Below are 23877 nucleotides of genomic sequence, written 5' to 3' on the forward strand. Positions count from 1 at the left end.
TTATGTCTCAACTGATTCCTGAGCTTCTGGGGAGAAATAACTTGCCGGAGCCCCTGGCCATTGCAACGGCACACCGACCTGGTCCAAGGCTGGAGTCCAGAGATGACGACGACATGAATTGATGAATTGAAAATGGGGGACCCTGATGTAAACAAGACGAAGGTCTTTCTCTGGTCTGCATCCCCTTAACAATTGTATGTATTGAGCTGTACTGTATTGTACCCATTCTGCAATCTGTTAAATAAAGTTTTCATTCATTCATAATCATCCCTCTGTGGCTGCCACAGGCTTGCCCAGTGAGAGGATTCTGCGGCGCTGCAGCTGGACCCTACTCTCCGGCGCTGCAGCTGGACCCTGCTTGACCAGACAGACTCCCTGCTGGGATGATCTCTAGGTTAGCTAACTATTAGCTCCCCGTCTACATGGCTGTCAGAGAGGAGGAGTAACTTGGCAAACAGCGTTACTACAAACATCAGAAGGATCATCTTAGAATCGTTCCGAGACAAACTGGCACACTAAAACATGGAGCAAGCATTTGAAGATATAGATTCGACCGGGCGATGGCAAAACCTGTACAACGTAAGTCGGGGGGACACGGGGGCCTGTGGTGTTGTTTCTATGACGATCGGTTGCTATCAGGCTAGCTAGCTGGTGTTGGTCTAACGTTAGCTTATTAAGGTACATACAGCTAGAAAGCTCTGCAGAAAGCAAGCTAGTTTGAGCTGATGTGTATTTGCTCATCGTCATTATAATGAGTCATAATGTAGTTAGTCTCCCAACACTGTCAGGGAAGCTAGTCACTAAACATTAACCCTCTTTGCTAGTAAGTTACTTACTTAGCTAGCTCGGACTTCCGTAGCTAACAGGCTGTACCGGACTGCAGCACCACTGCTGTATATACGGGTTATATATTATATGATATCAGGGTTAGGGTTCGAGCTAACAGGCTTTATGTTGCATTCTGACTTCCTATATTAATAATGAAAAAGCTAATAAAACGGCGCATCAACTCGGGAGTTCCTTGTTGTCACAAACTCTGGTATCATGGCTTCTTCTCACCCGCATCGTGTCAACGTTATTAATGCTGTCATTGGCTGTTTTAATAATAATACATGTGTTGTTGTTGTAAACAGTCGTGAGTTGTTGTAGTTCACGCCGCGAGACAAATTGTAAGAACAAAAAAAAGTTGAGCGGCGCGAGCGTCCCGTGTTTTCTGCGGCGTCGACTCGCAGCGCGAGCGCGGCACGTAGGTCTGATGACGCGTTTCCCCGCCCCCGACCAAGGAAACTATAAAAGAAGGACGGGTAAATGACGTCACTGTGTAGCGCGTGAACGCATTGTTGGGGACCGGGGTGCCAAAGTGTGGAAACTTTCAGTTCGGTCGACATTGAGTTGAATCATTGGATCAGCCATCTGATCTGACTTGTTATTTAAAGTCGGAATAATCGTAGTTAACTAACGTAATTGGTTGATCTAATATTTCCTTGGGGACGCCGCGTGATTTTTTTTCCTTTTGCGGAGACGCTCTCTGATTGGCCACTGACGTTTCTGGTCATGTGACATGTGCGCCCAATCGCGTGACGCCTGTGTCTTTGCCCATTTCCGCCTCGAACAGCATGCAAACTACCTAACGCCTAGTTTATCACTGGTTAAGCTTAGGCGACTCTTTCGAAGTTGGTTAAGGTTAGAGTTTGGAATCAGGGCTGGTGTTCTATCGCCCTGCTCTAAGACAAACTCTAACCTTAACCAACTTCGAAAGAGTGCCTAGCTTAACTGGTGAAAGAAACAGGCGTCACACGATTGGGCGCACATGTCACATGACCAGAAACGTCAGTGGCCAATCAGAGAGCGTCTCCACAAAATGCGGCTACGAAAAAAAATCACGCACCCTGCAGTTCGTGAATGAATTAATGAAAACTTTATTTAACAGACTGCAGAATGGGTACAATACAGTACGGCTCAATATACACAATTGTTACGGGGATGCAGACCAGAGAAAGACGTTTGTCTTGTTTACATCAGGGTCCCCCATTTTCAATTAATCATGACATTTATGACATACACAACATATGACATGACATTTATGGCATAGGGACATACATGACATACAGGTATATAGTACTGTTACATTTGTGACATATACGATATGCAAATATACACTACTGCTACCCATAGATCCTGACAGAGTATATACATATGATGGGGAGGAGACTGTACATTAGGACAATGTACATTGTAAACAAGACGAAAGTCTTCTCTGGTCTGCATCCCCTTAACAATTGTGTGTATTGAGCCGTACTATATTGTACCCATTCTGCAATCTGTTAATAAAGTTTTCAATCAATCAATCAATTCCTCAGATAGCTGGTATTTAGGCTTCAATCGAACTGACACCAAAGTCACCGCAACACTTCCGGTATTTTGAGCTCATGGGAGAAAGCGGGGGAGGGTGGGAGGTGTTTCAGTATGTTTCTTTATTGTTATGCTCTCAGTAATACATATAGCTGCTAGCCCCTAGCTCGCGCTAAGCCCTCTACATTTCGAGACCGTAGAAGAAGACGTCGCACCATCTGGTGAGTAGCCTCCAGCTGCAACCGCGGAGCGAGCCCCTCACTAGACGCTGTGGTGTGGCAGGCGCGCGCTGATTGGCAGAAGTTAGCGCTAGCGTCACTCCACATTGGGCCTAGCCCCTCCCCCTTGACCAAGCTCGGTTGAGACGTGCGGTTGGAGAGAGGGTCGCGGCCAGGAATTGATTGATTGAAAACTTTATTAACAGATTGCAGAATGGGTACAATACAGTAAAATACTTCCCCAACCCTAACCCTAACCTCCATGGTTGAGGGCCTATGTTGCTTTGTTACAGGAAGGATTACCAGCCCTGACTGTCACTCTAACCTTAACCTCTCTTAGATGAGGGCCTAAACCTAACCAGTGTTGCGTTGCTGATATCAAAACTGGTTGCACGCACGCTAATGACGCCACGTGCACGCGCGCTCCCGTTACCTAACCCTTAAGAGAAACTTCCGCTCTCTGTGGCTGCCACACCTAGTGAGGGGCTTGCTCCGCGGTTGCAGCTGGAGGCTATTGCATCCGGCGGCCTAAATATTAAAGGCAACCAACTTGTGTCTAGCCACGCCCAACTTGCGTCTAGCCACGCCCCCGCGGCAGCAGCAGAGCTCTGTCGCGGCAGCATTATGTAGCAGTAATCCCCCCTCTTTAGACATCGACAACTAGCTCAACTGGCAGCGCTGCCTTGCTGTGGATCCTGTTGGTTACAAGTTCGATTCCCTTAACATTTTTTTTCTTTTTTTCTTTTCGCCGGTTAAGTTTAGGCATGTTAACTTTAAGCATTGTTTCGGAGTTGGTTAAGGTTAAGGTTAGGCATTGTTTTGGAGTTGGTTAAGGTTAGAAGGGTTAAGTTTAGGCGCTGTTAAGGAGCTGGTTAAGGTTAGAGTTTGTCTTAGAGAATGGCAATAGACAGCATATTTCCGCGCTGCAGCTCTCTCGCGCTGCCGTGGTCACATGGGCGTAGTGGCCAATCAGAGAAACGCTAAACACAAGTTGGTTGCCTAAAATATTCACGCCATCCGGTAGTCTTCAAACCTAGATGACAGTTCCTACATATTACCGGCAGGAGGGGTAATAGCATCACCATAACATCTCCCTTCTTATGAATGGTTAAGTTAACAAACACAATAAACCGAAAGACCTTGATCAAATCAAAGAACTTAATCATTACACCTTAACAGCCAGTAATGTAACAGCAAGCGCTTGAATCCATGTTGATTAGAGCCTTGACGTCAAGCCCCCCACGAGCTCCATGTAACGCAGAAGTGCAGTGGTCTATATATAACGCTAGTATTCGGACGTGTTGACCCTTCCTTCTTTTATAGTTTCCTTGCCTAACAACACCAGCTGACGTCACACGTGCAGCTTCTGAGAACTCGCCCAGACTTACCGAGAAACACGCGGCACGTGATGACGTTACCGAACCCAGCATCCCGGTTTATATTATCAAAACGTTACACCATTTATTTTTATATTTTATCTTTAATCTTTGTTGGCATTTCGCTTTATTTGAAAATTTTTGTCTTCGACTATTTGCAAATTATTAACACGGAGACATGTTCAGTCCAATTGAAGCTTCTATCTACATTTCTGTTATTACTTATTACACAACCAGTTTCTGAATGTGAGACCCTGTCAGAGCAGCTGTCTCTCTCCCCCAGTGCCCTACTAGCAGTAGTCAGTAGCTATAGCATGAATGTCACTCTATTTATTACAAAAAGATTTGTCATGTATGTTGTGTATGTCATAAATGTCTATATGAATTGAAAATGGGGGACCCTGATGGAAACAAGACAAACGTCTTTCTCAGGTCTGCATCCCCTTTACAATTGTATGTATTGAGCCGTACTGTATTGTACCCATTCTGCAATCTGTTAAATAAAGTTTTCATTCATTCACTACATTAGGGCTGCACGATTTTGGGAAATAATCTAATTTGCGATTTTTCTGACAGATATTGCAATTGCGATTAAATATATATATATTTTTAAGCAGCCCCACGGAGGTTTATTGTAAAATGCGCCTTGCATCTGGCCTACGCGGTGGGTCTTTTCAGGACACAGAGCCTGAAAATGTTTCTTTTTACCTGGGAATCGATACCGGTACCCAACGGTACCTTTTTTTTCTGTACTTTACTCTCCCTCTCTGAAGTCTAAACTTCACAACACACACAATCTAAAACCCCTTACCTCCCTCTCCCAAACCGATCTTGTATCTCAATGGGACTTCCTGGTTAAATACATTTTTTTATTTCTTTGCGATTTGATAATTGCATCATTCCAAATCGCGATTTCGATTTAAAATCGATTAATCGTTCAGCCCAGACTACATCCAGACCTCATTTGAGCATTTTAGAAAAGTCTGCAACGCCTCATTGTTTTCATTTTGTACTTTAGTTTGTATATTGTATATTTTCTATAGTGTTTGGTCTTTATTATTATTATTATATTTTTTTACTGTATGAAGCACAATCCCAGGAGGCTCATACAGAACCAAGCATTTCACTCTAATGTACCTTATATGTGACAAAACAAAACTTGAACCTATACATTTGAACAGTAGCTACTAGCTAGGCCTAACAAAAATAATGGTTGGTTTCAGGTTGGTTGTCAGTTTGGCCATGGGTAGGTAGGGAATTTTTTTTTTTTTTTTTTTTTATTCTTTCCCACGGCGACTATGGATAGGGAATTTCTTTATTTAATTAACCCTTTCACTGCCACACGACAGAAGGTTAGCCCTTTACTATCACACAACCGACGGCGATGCTCCATCATTAGCATCATTAGCTCCGCGGATGCGGAGCTAATGATGCTAATGATGGAGCATCGCCGTCGGTTGTGTGATAGTAAAGGGCTAACCTTCTGTATTGTCACAGTGAAAGGGTTAACCGGCTGTCGTGTGGCAGTGAAAGGGTTAAAATGTTCACAACAACATGGATGCATGTACTCTGCCAGCATGTTTAATATCCATAATACTAAATGTTTGACTAAGATTTCTATGAAACTTTATTCTAAAAAAAAAGAAAAAAAAAAAAAAATTTAATATATAATTTTTTTTTAAACTCATAAAATATATTGGGTCGCACCTAAATCGGCAGGGTCGGTCGGCAACCTGAAACCAACCATTATTTTTGTTAGGCCCTAGCTAGCTACAGAGTACTGTGTTCCATGCAGAGTATACACAGAACATGCAAGTGAGCTCTCAAGTTATATCTGTTTGTCTTCTGACATCTGTAGACTGTAGATATGTCATGTCAATAGAAAATATACACATTCCTTATTGATGCACGCGGCCATGTCGGCATCTGAAAATAAATGTGTTACAAAATATTTGTATATCGATTAGACAATTCTGTATATTTGTGTACTGGTGAATAGAGTTGCTATAGGGAATTTGGCATTTTTTTCACCTGTCATATTCTATTTAAAAAAAAGTTTTGTTCATGCTGCTATTCATCTATTATTAGTGCTAGCATTATACAGTATGTAAAGATCACAATTTCTAAAATATTTTAAGTACAGATTTTATAATGAAAAACCAGCAGTTAGGTCAACTTGTGTTCTGTGTGATGAAGGGGTGTCATGATTAATTGACTGAATCAATTATGAAGTCGATGCGAAAAATAATTGCTTAAAAAGATTACTGCGGCGATCTGAACATTTCATTGGGCAGTTCAAGGTGCACTATGCAGTTTGGGGAGAGAACATTTGTTTACATTGGCCAAGCTTGTAGTTTACAAAGCATACTATTCGTGTAATCCTTGTAATTATTCTATCATCACAAATTCAAACACAGTCACGGTGAGCCAATGAACAAATTATGAGCCTGGAAGAGATACTCCTTTAAATTGTAAATAATGATGATAATATTTTCTTAGATTTGTATAATGCCTTTCAAGGAACCCATTTTTGTAAACAAAATTGCAAGCCCTGCGGTAAACAACAACACTGAAACACTTTAGGATAGTGTGTTTATTCAGTTATGATTACCGTTGGGTACCTTTCACATTTCAACCGATAGCGGTACCAGTACCTGGGAATCGGTATCGGTACCCGACGGTACCTTTTTTCGGTACTTTACTCTCTGTAATAACAAAATGTTTATTTCAGTTGTAAAACTAAACTAAAGTCTAAACTTCTCAATTTCAACATTGTTATCACACCACACAAATTAAAACCCCTCCCCTCCTCAGTCCCTCTCCCAAACCATTCCTACAACAATTTTTTTTAAATGTTGCATGATCATGTACATACATTTATTATGTATTATTATTTTTTAAGTATCAACATCTGACCATCCTCAGTCAATACTATCACTCACACTCACACACACTCTCACACACACACACACACACACACACACACACACACACACACACACACACACACACACACACACACACACACGCACACACAGAAAGGGAGAATGGCTTATATCAGACTTAAAGCCCAACCTCTAGGTTAAACCCTACTGATCAATTATGGGTAGTTTACATCATTGGTATATAATTTCATTATTTATTTTTTTCCATTTGACACCGGAAATGCCACTCTGAAAGAGTTAAAAAGGTCCACGCACGAATAACATGCACGCGCGAATCAAAAAAGCTTATCAAACGCCGACGTCACAACAGGTGTGGCTTGCATATTAATGAGCCGAATCTAATGTTGCTTTTCCACTAAAATAAAGTACTCAGTTTGTCTCCGTGTGGGACTGGGGAGGCAGGGCTGCTGATGATCAGCATGAGAGCTCCAGAAATGACACGTGAAAAACTGCAGACCACTGATTGGTCAGAAGAGAGACGCGTCACTGTTTGGGGAGTCTGAACGAAAACAGAACGCCACCATCTTTAATGTCTCCCGTAGGATGTCTTTTGTATGTTTGCAGCAAGAAACAAGTGCAATAAAAAAGGATACAGTCACTGTGTATTCTGCCTCATTTATTGATGAAACAAAACCGACATCAACACAATTTGCCACCGAGCGGAGAGTTTAGTCTGACAAAAAGATCGCTGATTAGTTACGCGTGTTGGGGTTAGGGACGTAACGTTAGTTAGCCTAATGCTAACGTTAGCAGATAGACACGAGAGGCTAGGTAACGTTAAAGCTTGTAGAATAGACACAATGAGGTAACGTTAGCATAATAGACACAACGAGAGTCTGGTTAATGTTGTTATTGATTGATTGAATGAAAACTGTGTTTTACTCTGGCTTGCCAAGCTCATCATAGCCCCTTTCGTGACTGATGCATCGAGTGAATCCACAGTCACTTGCTCCTTAATAGGAAACCAACCTAGATTTACCATGAAGGACTGGTTCTGGCCGAACCGTTCGTTATACAAGTATCACAGAGACATTTCAAATGTACTCACAGTTGCACGAGGGTTTCGGACAGAGATACGGGATGGTTTGAAAGCTCTGCGTTGCTAATAAACATTTTAAATATTTTTTATAAACTGCTCAAAACGGCATTATTTCCGGCGTTGGCTGCCTTGTGTGATCACAGCGCATGCGCATCATGCACCCAACGCCGAAAATAATGCTCTGCCTCCTTGCTACTGCCTGTGTCTCCCAGAGCACAGGAGTAGGGTCACAGAGCCCCCTGGTGACCAATACCTGTTGTGACGACATTACATGTGCACGTTATAAACCATTGATTAAAATATGCATGTGCATGTTGATTGTGTTGGGCAGACAAAATGTTTTGATAAAAACGCTAAAACTGGGTCAATTTCAATACTTTTTTTCCCAATTCTTCATGAAAGTCACTGTTGGCCTAGTCCACATTGTTTATTGAACAAAAATACAACGTGGAGGTTGACCTTTAATGATAAACATCAACCATCCAGTTCGTTTTTATAGTGTAATGTTTGGCTACTTGAGAGAGAGAGAGACGGGCTCAGGATATTAACACCTGCCAGACGCTGGTAAATGTGTTGGTGGCTGGCAGGATGGAGGGAATACTCTGAACACGCTGGTAAATGTGTTGGTGGCTGGCAGGATGGAGGGAATACTCTGAACACGCTGGTAAATGTGTTGGTGGCTGGCAGGATGGAGGGAATACTCTGAACACGCTGGTAAATGTGTTGGTGGCTGGCAGGATGGAGGGAATACTCTGAACACGCTGGTAAATGTGTTGGTGGCTGGCAGGATGGAGGGAATACTCTGAACACGCTGGTAAATGTGTTGGTGGCTGGCAGGATGGAGGGAATACTCTGAACACGCTGGTAAATGTGTTGGTGGGTGGCAGGATGGAGGGAATACTCTGAACACGCTGGTAAATGTGTTGGTGGCTGGCAGGATGGAGGGAATACTCTGAACACGCTGGTAAATGTGTTGGTGGCTGGCAGGATGGAGGGAATACTCTGAACACGCTGGTAAATGTGTTGGTGGCTGGCAGGATGGAGGGAATACTCTGAACACGCTGGTAAATGTGTTGGTGGCTGGCAGGATGGAGGGAATACTCTGAACACGCTGGTAAATGTGTTGGTGGGTGGCAGGATGGAGGGAATACTCTGAACACGCTGGTAAATGTGTTGGTGGGTGGCAGGATGGAGGGAATACTCTGAACACGCTGGTAAATGTGTTGGTTGTGGCAGGATGGAGGGAATACTCTGAACACGCTGGTAAATGTGTTGGTGGCTGTGGTTTTGTGTTTTTGTCCTCGACAGGAAATCCGTACCCAAGCCAACGAGCATTCTTGCGAAGTGGCCAACCGGCCGCTCAATCGCAACCTGAACCGGTACAGGGACGTCAGCCCCTGTAAGTATATAATATAATACACTTTCATATTAATACATTCATGCCGCGTGAGTGATCATATTTACTCCCTGTGATGGTGTCTCTCTGATGTAAGACCTCGTGGTTTGGTCTCTCTTCTTCTTCTTCTTCTCTCAGATGATCACAGTCGGGTGAAGCTGCACAACTGTGAGAACGACTACATCAACGCCAACCTGGTCACCATGGAGGAAGCCCAGCGGGTCTACATCCTGGCTCAGGTACCGTGTCCTCCAGGCGCCGGGAAGACGTCTGTTAGAACTAGGGATGCTCCATGTTGGCTTTTGATACCGATATTGTCCAACTCTTAATTTTCGATACCGATATATGCAGGGTTTCCCCCCCCCAAAAAAAATAATAATTTCAGGTAATTAACATTACATACCGGTATCTCTTGTTGTGGAATTAACACAACATTATGCATACTTTTGACAATAAATAAAATCAGAATTTGGTCTTACTTGCTTGCCTGGGTAAATAAAGGTTATAGAAATGAGGCGGCTAGGTGGTGTAGTGGGCAAGGCACTCGCCACCAGTGTGGAGACGCTAGGATTCGCGTGTTCGAGCCCAGCTCTCCACATTGTTTTCAGTTTAGCTGGTCGTCCGCAGTAATACACATTGGCCGTATTACGGGGAGGGAAACTGAAGGGTGGGGATCGAACGTTGTGAACAAGCGACTCCTACAAGTCGGTTGGTGCGCCTGCGCAGTAGAATCAGGAAGTGTCGGGGGCAGCGTGAGCCTCCCACGCGTTACTCCTCGACACTGAGAGATCGAGCTCCGCAGGTGAAAAGATGCGACTGCTGTTACCTCAAGTACCGGAGGGGACTTGTGCTATGTATGACTTAGTCCACATTGCAGCCGGCTTGTGGGAGGCAAGAAACAGCGTTCGTGACAGGGGAGGGTTGAATTGGATGATACGAAATTGGGATGGGAGAAAATATAGAAAAATGGGAGAAAAAGTGGATAAAAAAAACAAAACAAAAAAAAGGTTATAGAAATGTGAAAAAAAAAAGATATATATATATATATTTCTTTTTCGAAAACCGATACCGATATTTTCCGATATCACATTTTAATGCTGATATCGGCCGATAATATCGGTAGGCCGATAATATCGGACATCCCTAGTTATAACGGAACGTAGACCAATCGCAGTCACTCTTATTGTCTCGGACCAAATTCGGCCACGCCCCATTCCCAGTAAAAAGTGGGAATCTCTAGAATGGGTTTTTGGGCGACGGTGTTTACGGAAGTGCCTCTCAAGGTGACGATACACAACACTTTCTGTTGTCACTAGATGGCAGCATTGGTTTAAAATTAAAAGGTGAAAATGTTGAAAACTACATGAATACATTTCCCAAGATCCTTTAGCACAGGTCACAGGTCACTGCGACACGTCTATTCTTTGACGCGATCTGAACAGCGGTAAACTATTAATGCGACCTCAGTACAGTGACCGCGAATGGTAAACTAATTATCTTAACAAAAGTGCATCATTAGCATTATGTTTGTTGTCTAAAGGGAAACAAAATGGCACAATTTAAGATTTTAAATGTTATCCGCATATATAGGACAAATAAAACATCGTTAATTTGTAAGAAACCTCAATGAAAACGGCGCAGGGTAAGTAATATTCGCTATTGTTATGAAAATGTGATAGAATCCTATAAAAATGTGGACGCATTTGGTCACCGTGACGTTACATCGGTGGGAATATGTCTGTTATACATCGGTGGGAATACGTCTGTTATCCATCGGTGGGAATATGTCTGTTATACATCAGTGGGAAGATGTCTGTTATACATCAGTGGGAATATGTCTGTTATACATCAGTGGGAATATGTCTGTTATACATCAGTGGGAAGATGTCTGTTATACATCAGTGGGAATATGTCTGTTATACATCAGTGGGAAGATGTCTGTTATACATCAGTGGGAAGATGTCTGTTATACATCAGTGGGAAGATGTCTGTTATACATCAGTGGGAAGATGTCTGTTATACATCAGTGGGACGATGTCTGTTATACATCAGTGGGAAGATGTCTGTTATACATCAGTGGGACGATGTCTGTTATACATCAGTGGGAAGATGTCTGTTATACATCAGTGGGAAGATGTCTGTTATACATCGGTGGGAAGATGTCTGTTATACATCAGTGGGAATATGTATTAGGGACGGACATTTTAAAGAAAAATCCAGATCGATTGATTGCATGCTATACTCGAGTGATCGTGTATTACTCGAAAAGGGAAAAAAACGTTACTTTTTTATTTTTTATTTTTTACTTCATTTTGTTCATTCACGTATAAACCAACAAACAGTTATAATCTTACACATACATGTGAAACAAATATGTAAACAAATAAAATTTAAAAAACTATTTTTTTTTCATAAAAATTATTAATAATTTTAGATCGATTTTTCTCATAGCTACGAGTAATCGATTAATTGATTACTCACGCCCATCCCTAAGATATACATCAGTGGGAAGATGTATGTTATACATAAGTAGGAATATGTCTGTTATACATCAGTGGGAATATGTCTGTTATACATCAGTGGGAATATGTATCTTATACATAAGTAGGAATATGGAAATCCAACTTCATAATATTTACTAGTAAACATGTAGTAAATACCTATTACACTTCATAATATTTACTAATCATCTTGACTACATGTCTTTTTCTATGCTTCTTTTATGCCACACAAATTGTTTTACCAACAATAACTTTACTCTAGGAGGGAAGTAACAGTTGTGATTGGAGGATCAAGAAAAGAGGGTGGGGTTTGAGATCAGGTCAGTTCCCTCATTGGCTGTAAACCTTTCCACAGGGCCCTTTGAGGAACACCTGTGGCCACTTCTGGCTGATGATCTGGGAGCAGTGCTCCAAAGCTGTGATCATGCTCAACAGAGTCATCGAAAAAGGATCCGTAAGTAAACCTTTCTTTTATGTCCCCGGAATATTGCAGAAATGGCCATTTTGCTCTTAAATTAGTTTGCGGTGCTTCTGGTCTGCTCCCGTCGTGGGCCTCGTGGAATAATCTGCCAAGTAGCTCAGCTGTTGTTGCAGTCGCTGAATATTATGAAACATCCCGTGTTGGATTAGGCATTTGAACGACCCGGTTGGTGTTTGTCTTGGACAGGAGAAGTGTGCTCAGTACTGGCCGACCACAGAGGAGCAGCAGATGTCCTTCACTGACACCGGGTTCGTCGTGAGACTCCTCTCGGAGGACGACCAGTCCTGCTGCACGGTGCTGGAGCTGCACAACACAAAGGTGAGCACCCTGAACTAGGGATGTTCGATGTTGGCTTTTTTACCGATACCGATATTGTCCAACTCTTAATTTCTGATACCGATATGGTATGCGGGGTTTCCCCCCCTCAGGTAATTAACGTTACATATCAATTGTCGTGGAATTAACACAACATTATGCATACTTTTGACAATAAATAAAATAAGAATTCGTTCTTACTTGCTTTCCTGGGTAAGTAAAGGTTAAATAAATTAAAACCAATACCGATATTTTTATATAATATATATATTATATTATATATTATTATATTATATATATAAGATATAATATCGGACATCCCTACTTAGAACCAAGCATCAGGTCAGTGGAAGGTTTGCATGTGTGTGTTTGCCGCAGGACTACGTTGCAATGAATAAGGGACTTCTTCAAAGTCCAGTTTAATCTTTAACCCTTTCACTACCACACTACAGAAGGTAAACCCTTTCACTACCACACTACAGAAGGTTAACCTTTCACTACCACACTACAGAAGGTAAACCCTTTCACTACCACACTACAGAAGGTAAACCCTTTCACTACCACACTACAGAAGGTAAACCCTTTCACTACCACACTACAGAAGGTAAACCCTTTCACTACCACACTACAGACGGTAAACCCTTTCACTGCCACACTACAGAAGGTTAACCTTTCACTACCACACTACAGAAGGTAAACCCTTTCACTACCACACTACAGAAGGTTAACCTTTCACTACCACACTACAGAAGGTAAACCCTTTCACTACCACACTACAGAAGGTAAACCCTTTCACTACCACACTACAGAAGGTAAACCCTTTCACTACCACACTACAGAAGGTTAACCTTTCACTACCACACTACAGAAGGTTAACCTTTCACTACCACACTACAGACTAGGGCTGTCACTTAAAAAAAAATCGAATTCGATATTCGTTGCAGAATTGTAGACTAATTCGAATTTTAGCGTAAAAAAAAATGGCTTTAAAATTGCAAGACTAAAAATAACCATGACCAGTAATTATTTGGACCGACTCACCCGCCTGCTGTCGTCAAAACAATCCGCCGGAGCATCGCGTTCTGTGGAGCAGAGAAATGTCCACACAGCAGCGTGATACAATCCCCATAATTATGTGCATTTCCGAGAGTCTGAAAAATCCGTTCTCGGTCTCTTCCTCACGTCGTTGGCATCGGCTAGCCCGACGGCTATTATGAACCTGTCGAAAGATTCCAGCCAGTGAATCCACAGAATTGGTGGCTCGCCAGGCAGGGCGAGGAACGGAGAGAGATGTGAGAGTAAAGAATCCATAATCCTCGTCGCCAATATTGTGTATAATAACTTCACAAGATAAGACGTTCAAACACTCGCGCCAACTGCCGGCAACAACAACAACACTTTGCGACATGGCAGCATGTCGCAAGACCCACCGTGCCGTCTTAAAGGCACAGTCGGTTTACATTCAATTCAAATTAGAATTTCTCCGTTCATGTTCGAATCTGGTGTTTTTATGTCGATTCGAAAAATTTAATTCGATATTCGAATATAATGTTGACAGCCCGGTTAACCACCTGTAGTGTGGTAGTGAAAGGGTTAACCTTCTGTATTGTCGCCGTGAAAGGGTTAACCCTTTGGTAGTGTAAATCTCTACCCTTTCACTGCCGCACTACCAAACGGTTAACCCTTTCACTGCGACAATACACAGAAGGTTAACCCTTTCACTGCCACACTACAGGTGGTTAACAGTCTGTAGTAGGGCTGTCAACATTATATTCGAATGTCGAATTCAATTTCGAATGTACATAAAAACACCAGCGACCGTCGGTTGTGTGATAGTAAAGGGTTATTAACCGTTTGTCGTGTGGCAGTGAAAGGGTTAAAAAAACACGACCCGTCTGTCCTCCCTCTCGCTGGTCCAGACCGGCGAGTCCCGGGAGATCCATCACTTCCACTACACCACGTGGGTTAGGGTTAGGGTTAACCCGTCTGTCCTCCCTCTCGCTGGTCCAGACCGGCGAGTCCCGGGAGATCCATCACTTCCACTACACCACGTGGGTTAGGGTTAGGGTTAACCCGTCTGTCCTCCCTCTCGCTGGTCCAGACCGGCGAGTCCCGGGAGATCCATCACTTCCACTACACCACGTGGCCCGACTTTGGCGTCCCGGAGTCACCCGCCTCCTTCCTGAGCTTCCTGTTCAAGGTGCGGGAGTCCGGCGCACTGGGGCCGGAACACGGGCCGTCCGTGGTGCACTGCAGTGCGGGGATCGGACGCTCCGGGACCTTCTCCCTGGTGGACACCTGCTTGCTTCTGGTGAGCATGTTGAACGTAACATGATGCAAAGAACGGTGGGATTGATGGTTTGGTCTGTTTGGTATAGACCAGGGGTTCCCAACGTTTTCAGGCCGCGACCCCCGAAATAACGGTGTCAGAGAGCCGCGTCCCCCACTATTATAGGAGGTACAAAAATTATTATAATAAAAAAAAAAATTATTATTATTATTATAATTTTTTTTATTTTTTTTGTATGTATGGTTGAAACATGCAAACGTTCAAACGCACACACACTAGTAAATTGGAGGCTTTTAACCAGGGTCGGACTGGGGAAATCATTCAGGCCAGGAAATATAGTGCGAAATATAGCCCCAGTCAGGCCACTTTTTAAGCAGGGGGTCTGGGGGTCCCCCACCAGGACATTTCTTGTTACAGACTTCATTTCCTGCATTCTGGTGCAGGCATTTTTTTATTTGTACCCTTTAAATGCCAGTGTTTGTGATGGCATCACAAATTATTGTTAAAAAACAGGTTAGCATATGTATGATTATGATTAGCAACAACACTGATTTTGATGGATTTTCAGTTTTTTTTGTAATGTCAGATTGAAAAAGATACTCACTCTTACCATAAGGGACTAAATTGTCCTCTTCAAAAACACCATAGAAATATGACTATATGTTGAAATACCACTTTTTCTTTCATAAATCTTTTATTCAACTTCAGCCCTGATCATAACACCACGTTCAATTCATTTTATAATTCTAACCCTTTAAATGCCAGTGTGTGTGATGGCATATATTTGCAATATATCAAATACAAAGTAGATTTTTCTGGGGGGGATTATTACAGGCTAGCATGTGTCAATGATTAGCAACAATACTGATTTTGATGGATTTTTAGTTTTTTGTAAGGGTCCCGCCTCCACCAATCACATGCAGCTCTCTTTGTGTGTGTGTGTGAGAGAGAGAGAGATAGTTCTCCAACTTGTGTGAGTTGCAGTGATCTACTGGTTGTTCCCCACCTAGGTTATCTAACTATCGCGCCACTGCAACTAGAAACACTGGCCTGGCCTACTTCTAAGTTCTGTGGCCTGACTGCATAAAAAATCATCTCGCGACCCCCACTTTGGGAACCACTGGTGTAGACTACCACATGCTGCCCTGCTGTCGGTCTGGGGAGGCTGTAGACTACCACATGCTGCCCTACTGTCAGTCTGGGGAGGGTGTAGAACTACCACATGCTGCCCTACTGTCAGTCTGGGGAGGGTGTAGAACTACCACATGCTGCCCTACTGTCAGTCTGGGGAGGGTGTAGACTACCACATGCTGCCCTACTGTCGGCCTGGGGAAGGTGTAGACTACCACATGCTGCCCTACTGTCTGTCTGGAGGGTGTAGTCTACCACATGCTGCCCTACTGTCTGTCTGGAGGGTGTAGACTACCACATGCTGCCCTACTGTCGGTCTGGGGAGGGTGTAGACTACCGCATGCTGCCCTACTGTCGGTCTGGGGAGGGTGTAGACTACCACATGCTGCCCTACTGTCGGTCGGGGAGGGTGTAGAGTAGACTACCACATGCTGCCCTACTGTCGGTCGGGGGAGGGTGTAGACTACCACATGCTGCCCTACTGTCGGTCGGGGGAGGGTGTAGACTACCACATGCTGCCCTACTGTCGGTCGGGGGAGGGTGTAGACTACCACATGCTGCCCTACTGTCGGTCGGGGGAGGGTGTAGACTACCACATGCTGCCCTACTGTCGGTCTGGGGAGGGTGTAGACTACCACATGCTGGCGCTGCCCTACTGTCGGTCTGGGGAGGGTGTAGAGACTACCACATGCTGCCCTACTGTCGGTCTGGGGAGGGTGTAGACTACCACATGCTGGCGCTGCCCTACTGTCGGTCTGGGGATGCGGTCAGGTGGATGCGTTCTGGACCATTTAGAGACCAAGCATGAGCTTTAGCTACTAGGGGTGTAACGGTACACAAAAACCACGGTACGTTACATACTTCGGTTTTTTAAGTCACGGTTTGGTACGGGTTTTTGGTACAGTGGGGGAAAGTTTGGCTTTCCATGTTCCACGCGGGGGTGGAAGTGCAGTAACTAATTGTACTTGTACGGCTGTCGACGAATATTCTATATTGAAATAATTAATAATCGACTTGTAAAAATAATAATAATAATAATAATAATAATTCTATTAGATTGTGAAAAAAACAGCCCCCGGTGGGCGGTCGTTAGTGGTTAACATACCGTTGTATTAGTTAGGTACGGTACGGCACACACTGAAACGCTTCTGTACGGATACGTGTACCTTACACCCCTATTAGCTACACATTCTTTCCCAAGTTTCCCATAAAACATCTCAATCCTGACCCGTGGTGCAGATGGACAAGAGGAGCGACCCGTCTTCCGTGGACATCCAGAGGGTTCTGCTGGACATGAGGGACTACCGCATGGGCCTGATCCAGACCGCCGACCAGCTCCGCTTCTCCTACCGGGCCGTCCTGGAGGGCAGGAAGTACATCTTGAGAGACACACAGCTGGCACAGGTAGGTGGCGCTGTGATCATGGGGATTTGGCCCTCCTCTTTTTTTTTTATCCACTTTTTCTCCCATTTTTTCTATATTTTCTCCCATCCCAGTTTCCTATCATCCAATTCAACCCTCCCTTGTCACGAACGCTGTTTCTTGCCTCCCACAAGCCGGCTGCAATGTGGACTAAGTCAAACATAGCACAAGTCCCCTCCGGTACTTGAGGTAACAGCAGTCGCATTTTTTCACCTGTGCAGCTCGATCTCTCAGTGGTGAGGAGTAACGCGTGGGAGGCTCACGCTGCCCCCGACACTTCCTGATTCTACTGCGCAGGCGCACCAACCGACCTGTAGGAGTCGCTGTCCACAACGCCCGATCCCCACCCATCAGTTTCCCACCCCCTAATACGGCCAATGTGTATTAGTACGGACGACCAGCTAAACTGAAAACAAATGTGGAGTGCTGGGCTCGAACAGGCAAGCCCAGCGTCTCCAGATTTCGTGGCGAGCGCCTTGCCCACTACGCCACCCGGGATTTGGCCCTCCTCAAGCCCCGCCCTCTTTTCTTTTTCTCCTCCAATAAGCAACAGTTGTGATTGGAGGAGCAAGGAAAGAGAGCAGGATTTGAAAGGTCAAAGTAGTAGTAGTCTTGCATAGTATTAAGACGTTCATGCCAAAGCCTCGGCCAGGGAGTATACTATGTACAAGACAGTATGGTAGTAGTCATACTGGCCAGCAGCGTAACTAGTATGAGTAGGATATGTACAGATATAGTATCTACAGATATGCAAAAGGTCTATGTGCAGGTACGTACAAACAGGGGTGGATAGTAGGGGTGGGAATCACCAGAGGCTTCACGATACGATACTATCACGATACTTGAGTCACGATACACACAACACCATTAAGAGAGCGAGAAAACACTGCTTTAAGGAAAACGGCTTCTCCCAGACTTTCGACAGGATTTTAAAGAAAAGGCGACGTGTCTTTTTGTTCTCCACCGACGAGATACAGCATTTGTTTTCTTGAAAAGTATAGATATTACTACGCTAACATAATCACGCCGCTGTTATATCAGATGGCGGAACCCGAACGCGGAACTGCAAGTGTGTTGGTAAAAGACTACACGCGGTCCTGTCTGTGTGTAACTGCTCTCTGATCAGCGCCTCTCGTCGTCTCAGCCTCACGTGTCCCGTCTTTGTGTCCCGTCCCACTGTAGCAGAACAATCGGAGTGTGACGTTCAAAGATGACGTGATGCCAGACCTGCCTCCGCCTCCTCCGCCACCCAGACCTCAATTGGACAACAGGCCCAACGGTCAGCCGGGGCCTTGCCTGGAGCCACAGGCCGGTCAGCCGGGGCCTTGCCTGGAGCCACAGGCCGGTCAGCCGGGGCCTTGCCTGGAGCCACAGGCCGGTCAGCCGGGGCCTTGCCTGGAGCCACAGGCCGGTCAGCCGGGGCCTTGCCTGGAGCCACAGGCCGGTCAGCCGGGGCCTTGCCTGGAGCCACAGGCCGGTCAGCCGGGGCCTTGCCTGGAGCCACAGGCCGGTCAGCCGGGGCCTTGCCTGGAGCCACAGGCCGGTCAGCCGGGGCCTTGCCTGGAGCCACAGGCCGGTAAGCCAGGGCCTTGCCTGGAGCCACAGGCCGGTAAGCCAGGGCCTTGCCTGGAGCCACAGGCCGGTAAGCCAGGGCCTTGCCTGGAACCACAGGCCGGCTCAGGAGACGGGGGGGTCGACACACTCTGTCAAAACCACCACATGGCAGAGGACTCCGGAAAGTAAGTAGAACAGCTCGACGACGGGGGCGAGAGCGGGAGGTTTTGTGCTCTTATGTACTCGATCCCATGTACTGTTACAACTCTGACTGTGCTGCTAGTTATGGTCACGCTGGAGCTACAAAAGGCCTTCGACAGTCACTCCATTTTGATTGACGAGCTAAAAGCAATTGGTTTAAACTTTTGATGAGTTTATCAGTGAGCTGGATGCAATCTTACCTGGAGGGAAGAGAACAGATGGTGGAGGTAAACTGTTCATTTATTATAAATAATGATGTGATTATTTTGATTAGAACGTCGTTCTGACCGTCGTCACGTAATTCACGAGAACCGAGAGACCCCCCCCCCCCCCGTCGCACGATATCGATTAAAAAAAAAAACTCGTCTTTATAGTTTTGCCTAACCATATTATTAACGTGTTCAAATTGTCTCCCCAGCGTTGTTCGAAAGAGGCACCGCGAGGAGAGGATCGCCACCACGGCGCAGAAGCTGCAGCAGATGAAGCAGAGGCTGAGCGACTCGGAGAGGCAGAAGGAGAGCTGGCTCTACTGGAGACCCGTGCTGCTGAACGTGGGCGCCGGCGCGGCCCTGGCCCTGGGCCTGCTGGTGTGCTGGGTGTACTGCTGAGCGTGGTGGGCCTCCTGGCGCCGGGCCTGCTGCCAGGGTGTACCGCTGAACGTGGGCGCCGGGGGGGGGGGGGGGGTGCGGCCCTGGCGCTGGGCGTGTACTCCCAGTGAAGAACTCTCTCTCTCTCTCTCTCTCTCTCTAGGTCACCTCAGACTCACTTACCCGTATCTTATTTTGCACCAGTACCTGGAGACGGGTACTTTCTTTAAGTAGAGTTAGATGGTAATGTGTGTGTGTATAAACTGGGGATATTTATTTCTTAAGGTCAAAATGCCAGAGCGCTAGATCAAGTGAGTGAGTGTGTGTGTGTGAGTGTGTGTATATTTTTCCATGTAAGATCTTTAAAAACAAAAATGGTAACATCTCAGGATCTTGGTGCCAGCGCGATGATTTAAGTTTTACGTTTTTTTTTCCTTTTGTCACTATGATGAATGTACTGTATCGGAGCTAATGCTTTAGAAAGAAACGTACTTAAAAGGCACAGTACACACAAAAAAAAAAAGGATATTCTGACCATTTTATTTTTGCATTCTTTATTTGTAAAGGTCATAGGTCATTGTTTATTGTTCATCCAAGGACCTGCTTTACATTTTGCATTTGAAATGGTGTGACTTGCGATCCTACCGCAGAGGTCAACTACCATAGACACGTAGGAAGACGAGACTCCAGAGACTAGAGGTCAACTACCACCGAGCTTTTTTCCTGCAATTAAAATGTTGTTCTGTTTTCACGCATGCGTCGAGGGGTTTTCCAGAGCGCCTGTTGTTCTTCCATTGTGTCAACAGGACACACCAGTCGGTCCGGGCCAGTGTGTCTGCGACCGGACCCCATTTTGGGGTCAGACACCCACAGCTGCCGTTTCAGGCTCAGACGGAATGTTATGTTAATCCGTTCGTTCATTTTCTATTTACGTCGACACATTTTCATAGGTTTTTAGTTCTCAAGTGGATCCGACAAGATGCTGGTCCCTTTCTGCCTAGTGTGTGTCGTTTACCCACTGGTTGGTGTAATGTGTGTCATTTCAGGTTATCCCCACTGTTGTCCGCGGGGGGGGGGGGGGGGGGGGGGGCGGCAACGTTAGTTCCATCAATAAGGGGCATAGTGTGTCGAAGGGGGATCTGAACTCTGGGACAGTCACTTAATCTGTATTCCCATCATATGGAATGTATTTCCTACTGGGTCTATACTTCCGACGGCCATGTTGGAAAGTGATAGCAATAGGCCTGTGTTTGATCTCCTGGCATCGCGGCACGGAATACATGTTTTTGTCTTCTCTCGTTTGAGAAATAAGCCCATCATTAGACTAGCTCGGTTTTCTAGATCTACTGGGACCAATACAAAGCAATGTTTATGTTCATAGCACCTTGCATTCAAATTCTTAAGCTGTATGATATGCCGATGACTGCAAATTGTATGGCAAACACGAGTCTTAACGTGCCTTGAAGGGAGTCGGAAGAGTTAGCTTCCGTAGGAAAACGAGTGCTGCAAGGTTACCTACCATAACCAATACAGAGACATTTACTTCATACAATACCACGAACCACCAGTTGAAATCGGTATGACTTGTCTGCACTGCATCAGACTGTATGCAGTGAGCATTTTGATACAGTGATAGTTGTATTAAAGAGTCAGTCACACACCGAATGTGTTGCTAGCATGTTCTAACTCCTTGAGATGGAATGTTTTGAGACACTGGATATTTACCCCTAATGGATGTTTTTTTTTTTTAACTCTATTCTGATTTGCCCCAGAGTAGACTTTCGGACCATTCCATTCATTAATTTGGTCGTCAGTTTCACATGAGATTCAGGGGAGTTTTCTTGTTTTTTTTTTTTTTTTTACACTGTTCATCTACAGTGAAAACATGACAGTTGGTGGTTTGAAAAGCAAACAAAACATGAACTACTTCTTAAATAAAATATTCCTCTTTTTATATCAAAGCCTGTTTGTGTCACTGGATTGTTTTGTTTAATCCCAGTTCCAGCTGCTTGGAAGAGGTTCAGCCACAGCTCCAGAACATCCATTGATGATTTGCTGCTCGTATTCTAGTTGTAATTTTATTTGGACTACCATTTGATTCGCTTAGTACAATCAATGCGAGCTAAATGAGATGTTCCAGGAATTGATTTAATACGCCTGTTTTAAGAAGAGGCTTTTGCACATAATATTGACTGCTATAGTGATTTCATTGTTTCAAGCCTCTGGGTGGAGTGGGGTAGAGGGGGATTCACAAGTTCACATTGAAAGGACATATGTTGCAGTTCATCCATGCAATCATAGAGCATAAATAAATATGTTTTTATCGTTTTCTGCAGAACGTGATTTATAGCCCCAAATGCATTATATTGATGATCAAATACAGTTTGATAGCGATCGGCGCCAGATAAAAAATGTCAAATGGACGTGCTTCTAGAAGTTACTACTTATCATCTGATGTTGACCGGATGGGGGGGGGGGGTGTCGTTTATAATTCCGTGGCCAACGTTAGATGATTCATCTAGTGTGCGTGGGTGATATGATCATCAGAGCAGTTTGTATCGAACACGGTAAAAAATAACGCTGAAACTTACCCCAGTCTCCTCGGGCCGTTGGGCGATGAGCGTGGAGCAGAAATATTCCTATTATGGGATGTTGAAATATACGATCCATCTCCAGGTTGTATAATAGTATATACGTCCAAATCATGTTGTTTATCGAGTTATTGCTAACGGATCGCTATCCATTGTGTCTAGCTCAAGTCCCGGGACCTATAGCGAGTGATCGGACCAAATTTGGATGAGCACCAGTTTCCGGTTTCCGGTTTGGGCGATCCGCCGATCGGCCACCAGATGGCGCTCTTGAACCGTTGGAGAGTTGAGAGGGGATCAACAGTAGATCTCAAGTCTCCGCGGGAGAAATATGATTGCGATCACAGATTTTTGAAATATTGATCTCAATGACGTGTTACGGCGTCATTGCCAGAATTAGCATGGCGGGGAATGACGAGTTAAGGCGTCCTTGGCGATTAAAGTGTTAATGTTAACGGCGCCGGCTTCCATTTCTGCCACGCTAAACCTGATGCTAACTGTAAGCTAAGCTAGGCTCATTAGCTGCCGACGTGCTCTGTTGGTTACCGGCTGCAACCCTCTCTGTCAGGCCCCAGGAGACGACAACCACCAAATACTTATACAAATCCTTTGGTTCCAGATTGCTCGCGTCCTCCTGTTCCCAGACCGACAGAGACGCCCTCCCCCAACAGACAGTCTTGCTTCCCACTAGCTAGCGCTAGCCACGTTGGCTCCCGTTAGCCCTCACTAGCCCACGTTAGCTCATTCTCCACCGACACTTTTAATGTCCATACTTCGCCTCAAATCCCACTTCAGACACCAATGTAACGTTCGTGGTTTCCAACGTTATAAGACGGCTCTCGAGGCAGGTTGGTAGTTCTCAGTGCAGGTCTTTATTCACAGTTCTCCATTACAGGTTGCGGTATCACTCAGACTCATTGCTACCATTTCCCATGCCCAGAGAGGGTCCCATGCCCCACCCACTTATACCTCCCCAGGTCAGCCCGTGCACTCTCGACTCTGTCAACCCGTGGCTGGCGCGTCCAATAGGGATGGCGGAGTGTTGAGTGACAGCTCAACTGACCAACCGACCCAAATCCCAGGGTCGCTACAGTATTGTCATCATGAAGCACAACTGCACAAGTATAGTACGACAAAAATAAGTCATCATCACACAGAGATATATGGGTTATATGCAGGTGTATAGGTATATATATAGAAGGATTATGCAGATATATTAACTCTTTTAAGTCTACTGGCCCCTCCCTCCTGGTGCCCACTGCTGCTTCTCTTTACCGTAACTCTTTGAGTAGTTGTTTGATTGATTGATTGAAAAGTTTATTAACAGATTGCAGAATGGGTACAGTACAGTACAGCTCAATACATACAATTGTTAAGGGGATGCAGACCAGAGAAAAAGCAAAGGCTTATTACGGTAATCCAAAAACCGACAGTTGTTGAGGAAGTAAACACAGGTAGAATTCCACAGATATATATAACTA

General features: G+C 44.9%; 1 protein-coding gene across 2 annotated transcripts; it reads left to right on the forward strand.

Moving 5' to 3' along the window:
• Positions 1 to 410: 410 nt before the first annotated feature.
• Positions 411 to 19885, forward strand: LOC311246716 (tyrosine-protein phosphatase non-receptor type 2-like). Of its 2 annotated transcripts, none has more exons than XM_084336936.1 (9): positions 411 to 579; positions 9239 to 9329; positions 9465 to 9565; positions 12183 to 12281; positions 12495 to 12626; positions 14725 to 14934; positions 17284 to 17448; positions 18649 to 19205; positions 19640 to 19885. In XM_084336936.1, exons 1-9 carry the CDS (start codon positions 523 to 525, stop codon positions 19827 to 19829), a joined length of 1602 nt encoding a protein of 533 aa, XP_084193062.1. In that variant the 5' UTR covers positions 411 to 522; the 3' UTR covers positions 19830 to 19885. The 2 variants fall into 2 exon arrangements, with proteins under 2 accessions (XP_084193062.1, XP_084193063.1); XM_084336937.1 differs by having other exon boundaries at positions 18652 to 19205.
• Positions 19886 to 23877: the final 3992 nt, after the last annotated feature.

This window comes from Notolepis coatsorum, assembly GCF_963971535.1.
Source record: "Notolepis coatsorum genome assembly, chromosome: 19".
Lineage (NCBI taxonomy): Eukaryota > Metazoa > Chordata > Actinopteri > Aulopiformes > Paralepididae > Notolepis > Notolepis coatsorum.

Excerpts from the sequence above, each read along its gene's own strand:
- LOC311246716 (XM_084336936.1), top strand. The coding sequence starts at position 523 with ATGGAGCAAGCATTTGAAGATATAGATTCGACCGGGCGATGGCAAAAC. Across the intron at positions 9,330-9,464 it reads GTACAGGGACGTCAGCCCCT|ATGATCACAGTCGGGTGAAG; the intron begins GTAAGTATATAA and ends TTCTTCTCTCAG. Across the intron at positions 12,282-12,494 it reads GAGTCATCGAAAAAGGATCC|GAGAAGTGTGCTCAGTACTG; the intron begins GTAAGTAAACCT and ends TGTCTTGGACAG.